General features: G+C 38.8%; 2 protein-coding genes across 2 annotated transcripts; one reads left to right on the top strand and one right to left on the bottom strand.

Annotated features, from left to right (window-relative positions):
* The first annotated feature begins 26 nt into the window (after positions 1-26).
* On the top strand, positions 27-11,032 carry LOC129597595 (atrial natriuretic peptide receptor 1-like). Its single transcript, XM_055495218.1, is given in 28 exon segments — positions 27-428; positions 543-693; positions 782-902; positions 2,616-2,745; positions 2,841-3,083; positions 3,953-3,985; positions 4,155-4,238; positions 4,339-4,572; positions 4,936-4,979; positions 5,072-5,110; positions 5,219-5,296; positions 5,457-5,612; positions 5,944-6,171; positions 6,491-6,629; positions 6,705-6,789; positions 6,861-6,975; positions 7,051-7,173; positions 7,243-7,419; positions 8,051-8,700; positions 8,863-8,920; positions 9,028-9,075; positions 9,077-9,117; positions 9,196-9,241; positions 9,422-9,490; positions 9,492-9,597; positions 10,019-10,067; positions 10,143-10,192; positions 10,543-11,032. Coding segments are annotated over 26 exon segments (3,300 nt in total). The 5' UTR covers positions 27-428; positions 543-693; positions 782-797; the 3' UTR covers positions 10,713-11,032.
* A 71-nt stretch (positions 11,033-11,103) lies between these two features.
* On the bottom strand, positions 11,104-15,101 carry LOC129597596 (ubiquitin-conjugating enzyme E2 A-like). The gene is made up of 5 exons (XM_055495219.1): positions 14,510-15,101; positions 14,145-14,202; positions 13,965-14,066; positions 13,793-13,895; positions 11,104-11,651 (listed from the first exon to the last, which is right to left on the bottom strand). The coding sequence occupies exons 1-5, from the start codon at positions 14,574-14,576 to the stop codon at positions 11,487-11,489; spliced, it is 495 nt and encodes a 164-aa protein (XP_055351194.1). The 5' UTR covers positions 14,577-15,101; the 3' UTR covers positions 11,104-11,486.
* Between the last annotated feature and the right edge of the window lie 717 nt (positions 15,102-15,818).

Raw genomic sequence — 15,818 nt, 5'->3', positions numbered from 1 at the left:
ATTCATGATTTGTAATCAACATTTGCGTGTCTCTATGCACGAATGTGGATCATTTCATTACTTTCTCGTTGATCCACGAAGAATGCCGGCGAAATGGTTTCACTTACGTGCGGCACTTCTGTATGGCGCGTGTTTTGCACGCGGGAGACTACTCTAGGTGAACAATATTTCCCACCGGTAAAGGCCGGATGTATTAAAAGAAGTCTCCGGAGATGTCGTTAAATGTAAATAGCATCGAATAACCAAAAAATGTTATAGCAGCGCGAATAGTCAAAGGCTTTTTGTGCGGTCAACGTCGGTCATGAACTCGTGATAACTGCTCCCTAAAATTTCTTTTATTCGGGAGTAGTTTGCCAATGGTTCTATCGGTGTATTAGGAGACGACGAATTGTTGACCTATTTATATGTTCTTTGTATTCAACGCCATGGTAAGCCTAATTTCACCTTATGGTTTGCCGTTTTTGGAAAATCGGTTTGGGGGAGAATTGTAAATTTCTATAGCTGACACACGCTAGCTATCGTTCCTGTATGCATAATTGCAGGTATTCGGTCCTGTGAGGGCGTGCCGGTAATTTGGTTGCCAGCGGTTTTTGTGTATTCATCTTTTCGCGGGGACGATGTCACAGTAAAAGCGAAGGTCGTCGGACTGAGTAGCCATGTCAATATGGACCTGTCTTGTCCCGCTAAAGTCAAGTTCGTGTAATTTAAGGGAAACAGACAAACTAATTATTGACTATCTGATTAATTATTACTACTCATTGTTGCTCTTAATTACACAAAGTTAATCGGTGGCATGTATGGAGGAGCTTACATCAATTATGGAAACCATGCGTTGCGGGGAGATAACGGACAATATTGTGTTTACTGCAGCTGGGACGGTCCCCGTGTCTGCCGCAAGTACAGTAAGTTAATTTAAATAATCTCGGTCCATTTTTGTTTTACGCTACGTATTGGTAGACTCGCGTAAGCAAAATGAAAACTTAATCGAGTGAGAAAATGAAGGACGACGAATGGCAATCACATTACTCAAACAGGAGCCTTTTACGCAGTATCTATCCGTTTGGAGTACCTGCTTGGGAAACATAACACTGATAATTAAATTACAGCTGCAAAGTACAGCGACGTGTCTGGAGTAAAACATTAATATGGCCGGTTGTATTTTAAAGGTTACGGCCATATATGTCATTTATTTCATATACACATTACCTAATTTTTGTGGCAACGGAAACTGCATTTGGTTTACATGAGTAATGTTGTAGCATGTGTTGTACTTGTTATTAATTTCACTTTGCTGCTGATGCAGGGTCTGATCATGAGTTGTTGCAGCGTGCTGGTGTTCATGTTTTGGGTCTTTTCCACGAGCAACGTATTCCTATTAATTATAGATAATGTGGTTTGCGTTCGTCCTTTGTTAACCGAAAATAGCCAGACAGGTATGGTATATACGTACTTCGGTATCATGGTGTATGCACTAACGTGTACTACGGTAGGTAGCAGACAAAAATTACAAAATTGCTAGACAGGTCAATATCAAGGTAAATATCAAATGGACTATAGATTGTTAACAATTTTAAGGCCAGCAAAATCTTTATTACTATTTCGTAGCGCGATAACCGTCTGTATAGCTGTGCAATATGCTTGTAATTTAATAAATGCCGGATGACATTTAAATATACTCGTATTGTTCAGTATATTTGGTTTGGCGATTCATTATGAGTAAGTAGTTTACCCTTATGCGTTTTGCATGTAATTGTTCAATCGTACCCATCTCATGAAAAATTATTGCAGTTTCGATGTTTAATTTTATACTTGGTACTGCATTGTAATACCGTAGGGAATGTGTACTTTACAAGTTTACAATACACACATCCTTCCGACAGGAATACGCAGCCTGAAACCTGAGTGCATAAAAAAACATAGTGAAAGTGCGCCCTTAAGTGGTCAATTCTTTTCTCTCTTGTGCTACTTGCGAACACGAGTACTCGTACAAAAAGACGGAACCTTTGGAATTTTCCAGTTTAAGTTATTTTAAATGCAGAATGAGACGGCACAATTTTTATTTAACTTCCATCCCTTCAAGCATTCAATTACAGTTACTACCTTACTAATACCTTTTAACATGTTACTTCATGCCCATTAACGTTTTTGCTCGTTCCGTTTGGCTTTTTTTATACTTCGCCATACGTTCTGAATTGGACTATTGTAGGTTACACATACATGCGCATAAATATTTTGCTTAAGTTTTGCAATAAAGATCACAACCGAACCAATTATACGTATACTCCTGCATATGGTAACAGTCTACTTAACTATGGATTATTCTCTGATCGAGGATGTTTGCCCATAAACAATGACTGGGAAAGGTGGCACAGTGTACCGCTAACTTCTGATCCAGGAGAAAATTTTTGCGGATTTCTCACGCAGCGATTGGCTGATGGGAACAGATTATTGATAACTGTGTCACCTGCCCTTCGGAGGATGTAAACACAGAAAAGTCGAACTTTACCATGACATCAGCCACGCAACTTCCTAGGGCTTCTCGTCGCTCAACGCAACATTCTCTTCTAAAATTTCAAATTGTCACAGCTGAGCGAATGACATTTTTCATCCCGTAGCTGCGAATTGGCCACAATATGTCAGTCAACGCGGATGTCACCTTACCGGCTTCGGATTTTATGCCGGAATATTCTCCATACTCCCGCAATTACGTGTACAATGTGACCATCCTCATCCTCCTCACTTACGGTAATAATATTGGCTAATAAGTTGATGTAAAATAATTACACTGCCGCGTAGTATACGCGCACCGGCGTCGGATAATTTGCGTTGCGTGTGTTTAGGCGGTGAACTGCCGTCCGATTTGTGGAAGACAGGCGGGGCCATTGAATTAGCCGTGCGCACTGTGCGGCAGACCATCTTACCGGAAGTTTATGTCAGGTATTATATGGCTTCCCGGCCGAGATTTGGTGATTGCTATGAAGAAGAGAATCACGGCGGTCATATGCTGACGAAATTCGCCATGCGTGATGCGAAACTGATGGGATATCCGCCGGTTGGACTATTTGTCGGACCGGGCTGCACAAGTGGGTCATGTAATTTTTTGGTTTATAATGCTGATACCGGTACTAATTTATACGGAAACAGATGGAAACAGATGAGAGCATACATAATATGCAAGTGAAAAACGTTCAACGTCGTAAAAAAACACTGTAAACCATACTCTTTGATCCTGGTCAATTTAGAGGTAATAAAGATTTAGTTTTTGATCTTTTCCAGACTTTAAATCGAAAAGTTCGCTTTCTGTCATAACTTGTTTTTTAAATAGAAAGAAAAAGTTTGTTGACTGATGTTTTTAACCGTTGTGTGTTTCTAAAAGTGAAGGTCATCGTCGCATTTAAAAACTTTCTGTTAAGCAAGCTAAACTATTTTGTACGTCAATTTCAGTATATGCATAAATTTATATAATTTTCAATGATTTTATTATCTTTCAGACCGGTTTTGCATGAATAAAAGTTGTATTTCAAATGAAAGCTGTTTTTTAGTGACAACAAGTGTATAATGCAGGTGTTATGTAACAGATCGATAGAGATTGATATTGGTTTATTAACTGTAAAAGTGTCTCCCATAAGCAGAATGATTTGAGCGTTATCTCAATAATCATATAATTATTGCGAGAATGCACGGCATCAACGTTACTAGCAAGGATCTGGTATTGAGAGTTTGGAAAATAGAACACCTACGTCACGACTACGTGTAAATATTTTATAACACTAGAAAAGTTTCGTATAGGAAAGAATAAGCAGCCGGTTTTTGCCTATTAATATTATAATTAATTAAATATAAATGGCATTTCCAGTTGGTTATTAACCTAGTACTGTTTGCATGAAAATTAACTTTTGTGACTGGGAATTTATTAGTGACATAATCGAAAGGCTTCCATAATTTTTTGCAGAAGCAATGGAGAGTTTGGGTCGTCTCACAGCAGGTAAGCGTTGTTTGCACAGTGATAAATGTTAAAACACCAGTTAGATTTGTTAAAAAATCGTAAGGCACATTTCGCTATATATTCGCTACCGTTTTCGTATGCGCAACAGTTATCGGTACTTCTTAGGCTGTACCTTTTAGTACATTTGCTTTTTGTTGTTTTTTCGCAGATATGAAGCTGCCTCATGTTTCGTCGCAGGCATACAGTTCTATTTTTGACGCTAAAAACATCTTCAGAACAACAACAAGAACAGGTATCAGTTATCAAAACTATAGATAAATTATTTATACCCTGTGTCGTTTTCAACAATAATTTTTTGTTGATTAATAATCTCGTGAATTGCCGTTTCGCAGGCATTACGATGAAAACACTGTCTCGTTTTGTCCATTTGTTTTTGGACCAGTACAATTTTACGAGTGTGTCGCTTATTTATGATGATGTGATGCGCTACTCCTCCGTGGTGGGTTCGGATCTCTACCGCTCATTTTATTTCCGTACAAAAATTCTCATGAATCCCATAACCTTATCGTTTCGTGGCGTAACGGATTTTACCAATTTGCTCTACCAAGCATCCAACGGCTCTCGCGGTACATCCAAATATGCATGACATTTACTGCATATGCATGCGTATTTATAAAATATATAATAGTAATACTAGTACTGCACAATGATTGCAGTGTACTTGTTGGTTTTTCGTCGAAATATTCTATTGATGCAATAATCATGATAATTATGGATATCAAGCAAACACCAAATTTAAAAACAATGTGTATTAGATTTTAGTATACCTAAATGTCTTTGTTTTGTGCGTACATGCTGCCGTAATAAGTACTGCAGTCGTAAATAACATATTGGTACCATTTGATTCCATGCTGTGCAGAAACTGTTATACAAAGTAATATAAGGTGTTGGATTACATGAGAAGGATCCAGATATTTTTGTGTTTGCAGTGATATTTGTCTTCGGGACAGGTGCTACTGTAAGGCAGATTATGGTACGTGGCGCATGGCAGATTTACAAATTTCAATTAGTATTCTTAAACCGAGGCAAAAAATGTGAACTAATCCACGTTTACAAATTTAACAGCTGCAGGCCTACGACTTGCAAATGACCAACGGCGAATACGTAAGTTCTGCATTGCGCTACAAATTAGTGGTGTTTCTGTATTCAAAATCCGGCAGATAATGTCGTTCAGTTTTCTGTGCTTATTCATATTTGGCAATTATGTTTTAGGTATTCATTACATGCAACTGGTATTACGATAATTATTGGGGAAAGTTTACTTGGAAAAGAAACGATGGCCGCGATGAAGTACGTACGTCCATCTACCGCTACAATTATAGTCTAGAATTATACCTCATTACGAAATATGTAATATCATCTACAGAGTATTACGAAGTACAAGTATTACTCGTACAAGCAAATGCTCTATGCTTTAGAGTAGCTTTTGAGGATCTCACTGTCTTTGCAGGATGCAAAAACAGCATACAAGTCACTGTTTGTCATCAAGGAAGCCCCTCCACCAGTAACACCTACTGATAACTATAAAGCTTATCAAGAATTCGACGAAAAAGCTAAAGAAATTGCCTGGAGTCGATATGGATTTTCTTTCGATCAACAGGAAGAGGTACCGTAACACGTAATTACCCCGGTGCAGACTGAGAATTTCATGATGGAAAAACAAATATAACAAATATGACCTTCGATTGCTCGTTCACGCATTGGTAATGCTTAATATCTCGTATAGCTATTGATCTTCAATATAAAGCAAATTAGAAAGGACAGTATCGAGCGGCTTGTATGAGCGTGTCATTGATTTGATCTCTAATAAATACATTTAGAGCATGTTCTTCGCACGAACACTTTATAGCTTTAATATAAAGGTATTGTCTTTGCAGGCATTAACCGTGCACGTAAAATTTAAACTGAAAGAATAGTTGATCGATCTTTCTTGATAGATTTCACCGGCAGTAGCGGAAATGCACGATGGAATAATTTTGTGGGCAACTGCATTAAACGAAACCCTGTACCAAAGGGAAGACCCGAAAGACGGGATACGGCTCACTAAGCAGATGTGGAACCGAAAGATAAAAGGCATCAACGGAACCATATATATTGATCAAAATGGTGACAGGGATTGCAGTTATTTTATCCACCAAATGGACTACAACACCGGATTATTTATAGTAAGATGATTTTTAAAGTGTTCCCACTTTATACATGAGAAACTAGCACTACAATACTTCTGCGTACAAGGTAAATTGCAGATTATAACAGACCAATTATGTTACCGAATGCGGGGTGTATCGCTACAAAATTACTTAGGGCAAATTGCTCTAAATAATTTGTAGCGGTAGACATTGTGTACTACTGTTTTCTGTGTAATTTATGAGTATCCAAAATTACCTAGAACCCAAACTGATTCATTCACTAACTGTACCTGAAGAAGCAGTAATTATCATTTATTTCTAACCGCTGTTTGTAAATACAACGTATTTTTTCCAGCCGGTCATATATTACGTCGGCAGTGGTCACGATTTGGAATTTGTACGTCCTATAAAATGGTACCTTCGCGATCGTCCACCGCCAAACGAACCGGAATGTGGTTATACCAACACAAAGCTGATATGCTTATTAAGAAATGGTAATTTTTAAACAAAATTTTTGCCAACAACAGTAATATTTGCCAACAAAAGTGTGAAGTGTGTGATTTGGACAGATCCCACAAAGGTCATCGGCGCCGCAGTTGGTGCAGCCGCGGCTGTGATGATTCTGGTTTCCGTTATCGGATTTCTTATTTACAGGTGTGTGATACTATAAGGTGAGCGAGTAATTCTTGGAAATAAACTAACCTGAAATTGACGCTATCTTTTAGAAAAATTAAAATGGAACAAGCGTTGAAAAATACATGGTGGCGGATTAATTTTGACGAAGTGAAATTCCATGTTCGAGCCAACACATCTAGTCGACGTTCGTTAAAATATACCGAAGTGTGTACTGTCTGTGTATTTATACGAGTGTATTGTTAAAACAACAGCCATGACCTTGCGGAAACTTAATAACAGGATGCCGACGAAGAAGCCATGATGGCGGTGGCGACGTATAAAGATCGTCCGGTGATGGTGCGCAGTTTGAAATTGTCCCAGAAAATTGACGTCAGCCGGGACTTTCTCGTCTATTTGAGCAAAGTACTGTCTACCACATACTTTTTATGTCTTCCTTGTTTGATTAATTAGCAACGCGTCGTTTCCCTATAGCTGCATACGCTCACCCATGAAAACCTGGCCAGAGTGGTGGGAATCTGTGTGGAGCCGAATCGTGAAGCAATATTGACAGAGTTCTGCTCAAAAGGCAGTTTGAATGACTTATTGGGCAACGAGGATATGAACCTGGACTGGGGATTCCAGTCATCGCTAATTACGGATCTTGTATCGGTAAGATCATGTGCTGGATGAAGTTCCGACCGGTGGGTGGAAAATAGTCTAACGGATAAAAATATTTGACCAATCAACCAATAAATCGACCAGCTGAGAGACACACGAGTGTCAATATTTAAAGGTCACGGAATATGGGAGATAAGTTTTGTTAAAATGACGCGCCACGCTCTTGATGGTGTTGTTGCCGGTGATTAAGCAATTCTTTCACCATAGATTTTTGAAGTACAAGTACAACTCAACCGATCTAAACTGAGCGAGCAATATGACGCCGCGCGGAGGGCATCTTGTAAACATTGGGGTCGTTTCCCTAATTACATGACACATAGTTATGCATGATACAAATTTATGCAGTTAGCACAGGTAGGTAGCACAGGGCCGGTACAGATAGGCGTATACGTAAAGTAATTTTAAACAGAATGAAAATTGATGTTTTCCGATGTACGTAAATATTAAACTGTTCATGTCTATGTTAGTCTGTCGCTTAATTTTTCATCTAGGCACTTCCGCACTTACAACAGTAAGAACGCAGTATAAGAAACGCCATTAAATCTAGTTTCTTAAGAGATTAATGAATTAGAATTTCGAGAAATATGATTGTTACCAAATCTGATTTGATTTGATCATATAGGGTCTGAACTTCCTGCACAACTCCTTCGTGTCTTCCCACGGTGACCTTAACAGCGGCAATTGCGTGATCGACAGCCGGTTCACGTTAAAGATCACCGATTATGCCTTTCCGCAGTTCCGCAATGTCTTTCTCTTGCCGGTCACCACCGCCGGACAGGATATTGAATACGGCGCCTTATTATGGCGCTCACCGGAACTCCTGCGCGACGGCATGCCCCATCCCAACGGTACTCCGAAAGGTGACGTGTACAGTACGGCTGTTATTCTCTCAGAAATCGTTACCCGCCGGGAACCCTACACCATCGCCGATCCCCTTATCCCGGACTTCACGGCATCCGAGATCATCCATCAAGTGGTCAACGTCCAGGATCCGCCCTTTCGACCGGTAATTGCGCCGACGGAATGTCCGCCGGCTGTGGCTGATATTATTAAACGCTGTTGGGAAGAGAATCCCAAAGATCGCCCGCCGGTACACGAAGCCCAGACGCTGCTGAAGGATAATGGCGTCGCCAAGGGCTCGGTGATGGATAACATCATTCGGCGGATGGAGCAGTATGCTGCCAATCTGGAGGCTACAGTGGGCGATCGGACAAAGGCGCTCATGGAGGAAAAGAAGAAAGTGGAAGAGCTGCTATACGAGATACTGCCACGGTAAATTAGGTTGCATTAGTTTTGCACAAGAACAAATAAAATTAAAATGAAGGAAAATGAACTTCTGTTTCATAAAAAGTGTAAGTGAATTTTCCAGTAAAGGATTTTTAAAAACTTTCCGTTGTTAAAGAAGGTCAAAAACGGTTTTACATTATCTTACAGGGCCGTTGCTGATGCACTAAAGGCTGGCCAACAGGTTCCTCCTGAAGCCTTCGAAATGGTAAATAACTAAGTTCGGCGTTCGCATTAAATCGAAGTGTAATATATAGGTAATATTATATGAACTACGCATACGAATTTTATTAAAGCGGTGCCGGGTTCTTAAAGGTCACCATATACTTCAGCGATATAGTAGGATTTACCACAATTTCTGCAAAAAAGCACAGCATTCCAGGTTGTCGATCTCCTGAATGATCTGTAAGTTTAAACTAAGAATCCTACGTTTAGTTTTTGAGGACGTGCCACCCAACAGTACAATATTGTTATTCTTCGTAGATATGTGGTGTTTGATGGGATCGTTGCCGGTTACGATGCATACAAGGTACGCACCATTCGAAATCGTAGATATACGTAGTCAACAAAGAAAAATTGGGAAAAATATAATTCTTTACTGAGGAAGTCAAACAACTTTCCCAAGGTTTGTTATGACGTCGATTTGGATTTTAGAGATGTCAAAATTTATGATTACAAAATCCGACGATACAGTATTTGTCATTTACAGGTAGAAACAATTGGTGACGCATACGTCGTTGCCAGCGGCGTTCCCAAGCGCAACGACAATCGTCATGCTCCCGGAAATTGCCAGACTAGCACTGAATTTTCGTCACTCCACAGCGGAATTCAAAATCCGCCACTTGCCCAATGATGAACTGAAATTACGTATTGGCCTGCATTCAGGTCCATATACAGTAATGACTATTAAGCCGGTGATTTGTAGAAACAACTTCGAACTCAAGATAATAAATACGTGTAATTTTTACGCAAGATGCAAAATTAATATTTGTTGAACATTGGTGTGATCCATTGCAACGCTCTTTAGTTATGAAACGAAAGTTTACTACTGGCCGACATAAGTAATTTTTTAGAAAGCTATGTTTAGTTCTAAACAGCTCCAGTGGCGAGTATACGAACGCCGGTGTGTACGTAGTATGTACTACGTACTGCGTTGTGCATATCACAAAACATGTAATATCGCGGCATATGTGTTTTATGGGTATACTGTATGTACCGCAACTCACTTATGGACTCACCGCACCTTCTAATTTTTAATAAATACTTATCCCAAATTACTTGTAAACTGAATCGTTGTAAATTTCAGGATACTGTGCAGCAGGAGTGGTCGGGGTCAAAATGCCGCGCTACTGCTTGTAAGCGGAAACCGGCAATTTACTTAATAATGTATGTCGGTGTGAAGAAAACAATCAAATGTGTAATCATGGTAGGTTTGGAGAAACTGTTCAAATGGCGAACAAAATGGAATCCACTGGCCAGCGTAAGTTCAGATTTTTCAACAGCTGCTACTTGATATATCAACAATTGTTGATATATCAAGTACGTAGTCTTGCAGGACTACGAGTACGATACACCTACTGCATTATTAAACCGAACCGACTATAGCTGTCTGCAATAATAAATTTTTGAATGTTGTTTGCATTTATCATCACAAAACAGGAAACTGACAATAATAAGACTTAAAAGCTGGTACCATATTATTTTTCTTAAATAATTTTTGAGATTACTATTTCATTCTTCGCGCCCAAAAAAGCATAAACGTAGGTATTCGCTTAATTGAAAGCATGTTTAATTTTCATGATGTTGAAGTCAGTTTGTCATTTTGCACAGCTTCCAAAATTCAAATAAGTGAGACTATGAAAAAGATTTTGGATGAATTTCCGGATACCTTTGATGTAGAATTCCGACATTCTCTGGAAATGCCCAATAAGCCGTCCATCAACACTTACTGGCTGCTCGGAGAAAAGAATCGAGTCTCCATACGAGTGACCGAGTCTTAAAATTTTGAGGCCGAAGGCATTCCTGCCATTTTCCTACTTCCAGATTTTTCATAAAAGTGCCTCATGCTGTAAATGTTGATGTGATTATGTTGCTAGTATGTGCTGTTGAAACCTGAGATTTAAAATTACTGGGAGAAAAAGCTTTCGTCTTTCTACAGTTTATTGTACGAGTATCATATCTATATTTTGATTTACTTAGACACAAGCAAAAACTTTCATTTCCCGCGAAAGACAATAATTCAATGTTGTGCGCTCCTTGTTCGATCCATCGGTTTTGCTCTTTTAATCGGATGAAGGGCTTGTAATAAAATACTTACCTCGATCAAGTCAACTCTGATGACAATTAAAACTAAGCGCATACAGCAATATTCAGTCAGATAAACGGTCACGCTTTTAAACATAATCACGTTTTATATCATTATCCGATGCAGCTGAGACGAATTCTTCTACAACTCGCTATGACGTAACATACGCGGAATTTTCATCCCAGTTGTCAAAAAGTGAACAGGAAACTCGTAGATACTGTTATACAATACGCCAGCAGAACTCCACAATCACAAAGGCTATATACAGTTCAGCATCATCTACATCCAGAGAGTTGTCCGATCAGCATCACAATATCAATACTCGCAGCCGGTATCAAAAAGGTCAGAACGCATCCAAGAGATAATTCAGTTTCAAGAGAGAAAAACTGTGCCGACAACTATGTGAAACCGTTACCATAACATCGTAGAAAAAAGAAGTCCATCGCACCGTCCCATGCAAATGCCGAATTCATGCTTTCGTTTGCTCTTTTCCTTCCTCCTCCTCACCGAACCCCACCCAGGACTGTTCTACGATGGCCATGACCCTTTTCTCATACTCCCGACGGTTTTCTTGGTATAATTGCGCGGCAAGGCTGTTAGCTGGACTGTTCGGATTTGGTTCATCCAGCAAGGACTGCAAAAGCAAACATACGTTAGCACCGAGAAAACAACAAACACTTTGCAGCATAGCACTATTCTTTCGTCATTAATTCTTTAAAACATGCTTTATTACACGACCACTTTTACAAGGAGACAAATCCACTTGATTTAAATACATGCGAAGTAAAGGCTGCTGGATGTTCCACTGTAAAGTTTTTAAAAAATTCACTACTTTAGAACGACATCGCTGACTCGTCAATAAGTAAATATTCAGTATCACAAGATTACGCCATACATACATAAAGCACCAATAACCCAGAATAACTGTGTAATTCAACTACCTCTATTCGGTAGGGAAAGATACCTGCACCACAGAGACGAAACTACAGAAGATAACGACCTATTGTTTAATACGTAACCTTCGTATAGTAGCATAACGGCATCATAAAATGCAGTCAGTGTTCATGCCGTATAGAACCATGCCTGATAAGATTGCTAAACGAATTGGATTTTAATAACAATGGTGACAAGCAAAATACGAAATTTCAATAATCCAGTTACAGACAAATTTCATATTAAATCGTACTGATTGTCGTGGCGCTTCTAATATATTTTGAACACTCCAGATCCACTGGACTCACTGCTCTTTATCCGGTTTTCAGTCTCTTAAAAAAATTTAACAAAAATTCAGATAGTAAAGTGCGACTGATGGACCATGTCATCATGTATACAAATATTTCAAAAATTTAATAGTGAGCCGAGCAGTGCACATATAGTTTACAGAAGTTAGCATTTAGCACGCAGTCAAAAGTAAAACAGTAGCAGTTAAACCAACTTTTTGGCAACGGAACTTTTTCACGTGCCGTGTTTTATCCCAGTTGTACTTCTGCGTCAACGTAAGTCAAAGTAATGCGGAATAGGCATCAAACTTGCATCAAATGGACAGTTATTTACGAACCATAAGAGCTGATTCGGCGAAGAAAATGCACTATGCCCAGCAAGTTTCCGATATTTTTACGATCCCCGATGAACTCATAGCTTACAAGAAATGCTTGCCCACACAACCTTGATTCGCCGTGGGCAAGCACTTAGACTATGATAACATTTGCAAATGCTATTCGTAAGACCAAAAAAGCGATCAAATTACCGGAAGCAAAAACCTAAAGAATAACCTGCGCTGCACAAACCAGAAAAGAACGTCATCGATAAGTACTGTGGTTTGAGAAACTGCAAACGAAAATGAAGTCCGACTGTTAAATTTAAAAAATCCGAAAATTTTCCTCAAAAACTAAGTAACTGTGTAATATTCAACATAAAAATATATCAAAGGAAAGAAGTGTCATCGCCTCATTGAGCGAATCCGAAATCTTAAAATATAACCTTATACATATGGAGAACTGTTCGACAGCACAAGGTACACCACTTGAAACATCTGACAGCAATGTCCCTGTTCAAGGTTAGTCGTTATGGAGCCGCAGTCGACTCGCATCCAATTATGAAAAGAAATGCAATCGATGCGACAAACCATTCCATCACTTCTTCTATGCTCAAATTAAAAACCCCAGCGCGTTGGTCTCCTTTTTCCGCATGATCCAGTATGTAGCTCTGCTCGCAGTCTCAAACAACGAGACTAATGTCAAACGGAATCGATTTTTCCGAACTAACACAGAGGATTAAGCTGACATAGTACCACGTCGATCTGTGGCACTACATCGAGCCTGCTATTTCACAAGAGGCTGCTAAACGCTTGCAGCTACAACGTATCACCATTTCTACAGCAACCGAATTATTTTATTTGGTTTTCCAAAATTATCCAGAGGTTGGAATATTTTCAAACAAAATTTTTCGCATTAAAACGTGAGAGGGATAAAACGTTGTAAAACGCATAGAACGGCTCCAGCATAACTAATAACTGTTCAATCGGAATACCAAACGCTGTCTAAAAAATAATTCTCACATCTGTGACTAGTAAATTAAGTACTCTGCAGCCATTTAAATTACTTTAAACACTGGAATGAATAATAAAAAGAAAAGTCCCAAACCCCTTTTTTTACAGACTGATTGCATAAAACCAACCACCTCAGCGATGTAAGTACGTGTTTTCATTATTAATCCAAAGGAGTACGTTGCTATCCAATTACTACTGAAAATGAGTAATTCTGCAGCAGAAATTACCTGTATAGAAGTCAAAATTGCAGCCACATCGTAGGTAGGACTCCATCGGTTTTGTAAAATATCAAGGCAAATTCCTCCATCCGCATAAACATTTGGATGAAACCTGAAATCAAGTCATACAACAAAACTGAATAAATTACAACCGGACATCAACAGCTAAATTATAACGAACATTTTGGAAACAAATCGCACTAAAGGCGGTTTATTTGGATATTCTTCCGTAAACTGTAGGACCAACTTGAACGTTCCATCTTCAAACGGAGTATCAGCAGGCCTGTAATAAAATTTTTCTAATTAATTAATTAATATAATTATGATTCACCGTGGAAATCCCTTTATTAGACAAGCTTACCCAAATATCACAGCATTCCAGATCATTATATTGTTCTCCGTAGGTGCAGCACTCACCCCTGGAGAAATTTTTATTTATAAGGAATAGCATCACAAGCTGATGATTGATCTGACAATGTATGTGAACAGCAATGTTCGGTAAAAACTGCACAAGTTTGAGGAAAACTGCAGAAATCCAGCTCCAAGCAGCGGCAATAATGGATGTTAAATTAACTTGAATTTAAAAAAAAAATGCTAGTGATTCTAATTCTAAGTAGAACAGGTATTTCCAAAAAAAGTGGTATCAGATTCGTAAAAATAAAAAGACGAAAAATATAAAAATTATGGCATAGTTACAAAAAATCTCGCAGGGAAAATACAAAATACCTGGAGGAGAATCTTCCTGGAGTTTCTTAAAATCTGTTAAAAGTCTTCGTCGTGCAGCGGTAGACATCTTGCTGATAGATACGAGAAGAGCAAGAAATTATTCCCAGAAATAAACTCCCACTGTCCTGTCCAGGAAAATGCCGTCGACTAATGGAGTGGAGCAACGAATATGTCAACAGGGAATAGTGTGGCGATAAAAAAGATGCATTAAGGACAAAGCGGATGCGGAAGGATCAATAAAAATAAAGTGACGCCCGTGAAATACGCGATAGCAGCAAAATGTACTCGTTGACTGCTCCACAATGAACTGACAGAAACTGCTTCAAGGATCGATGACGTAATTTTGCGTAGTATACCACAAAAAGACAAGTTCACAGCGCTGCAGACTGTTTTGGTTTGGAAGAGAATTACTATCACGAGAATCGAAGAGTACGCGTCGTGGAAAGTTATCTACTTTGCGTTTACTTTACTCTTGAAGTTTGAACAAACACTACTCCATAAAGCAAAGTCCAAAGTTTCGCAGAGAACTGTAGATCAAAAACTAATCCGATTTATCACTCATAGAGGAAAGTCTACGCTGTAAATCGACGGAAATCACGTGAGAAAGAAACAGATTTAAAAAAAGGCCTGCGCACTGCTGAGAGAAACATAGCGAAATCGCTGTCAATCGGCTGACGGCTATTGGTCCAAACATGTACAGGGTGGGATTAAGTTCGGTAGTGCAGTGGCACCAGCAATAATACTTTCTTCTCATACACGTACCTTTGTTTTTACCGATAATGTATCCACTTTCATAATATTACTAAACAGAATGTTTTGTTTAGTAAGATTTTGCCACTATCTATTATCCAACCATGAAGTAATTGGCACAGGCAGTCTTTGTAAAATAAAACTAAAATTACAGGAACATACATTAACAAAATTAATAACAACCGTATTTTAAATTTACGAGCTACCTGTACTGTACTGTCTTTTTTAGCAGGTTCTGTTTAAATTTTTGAAAGTTTTGTACTGGAGTTGTTTATGTTTCCGTTTTATCGTTTGGTTTTTTGCAAGCTTGTAAACGTTATTATCGTTTTTCTGTTAGCATATATAGTTTTGAATATTCGAAATTATGTACAATAAATTTTTTTTTACCTACTGTCGCTGAGTGTCGCAAACCTACAGTTTGTACCAGTGTAGACATCATTTTTCGGCACCTTTTCAAGTTCGAAGATAAAAAACTGACGCAGAAAGTACACTTCTATTCGCATACAGGAGTACGTATATTGACTATATTCGTATGACTGTGATTTACATCTTTCAGTAT

The sequence above is a fragment of the Paramacrobiotus metropolitanus genome, unplaced genomic scaffold (assembly GCF_019649055.1).
Source record: "Paramacrobiotus metropolitanus isolate TYO unplaced genomic scaffold, Prichtersi_v1.0 Parri_scaffold0000107, whole genome shotgun sequence".
NCBI classification, from domain to species: Eukaryota; Metazoa; Tardigrada; class Eutardigrada; order Parachela; family Macrobiotidae; genus Paramacrobiotus; species Paramacrobiotus metropolitanus.
The sequence above is the reverse complement of the archived record's forward strand: the minus strand, read 5'-3'. Positions and strand labels throughout refer to the sequence as shown.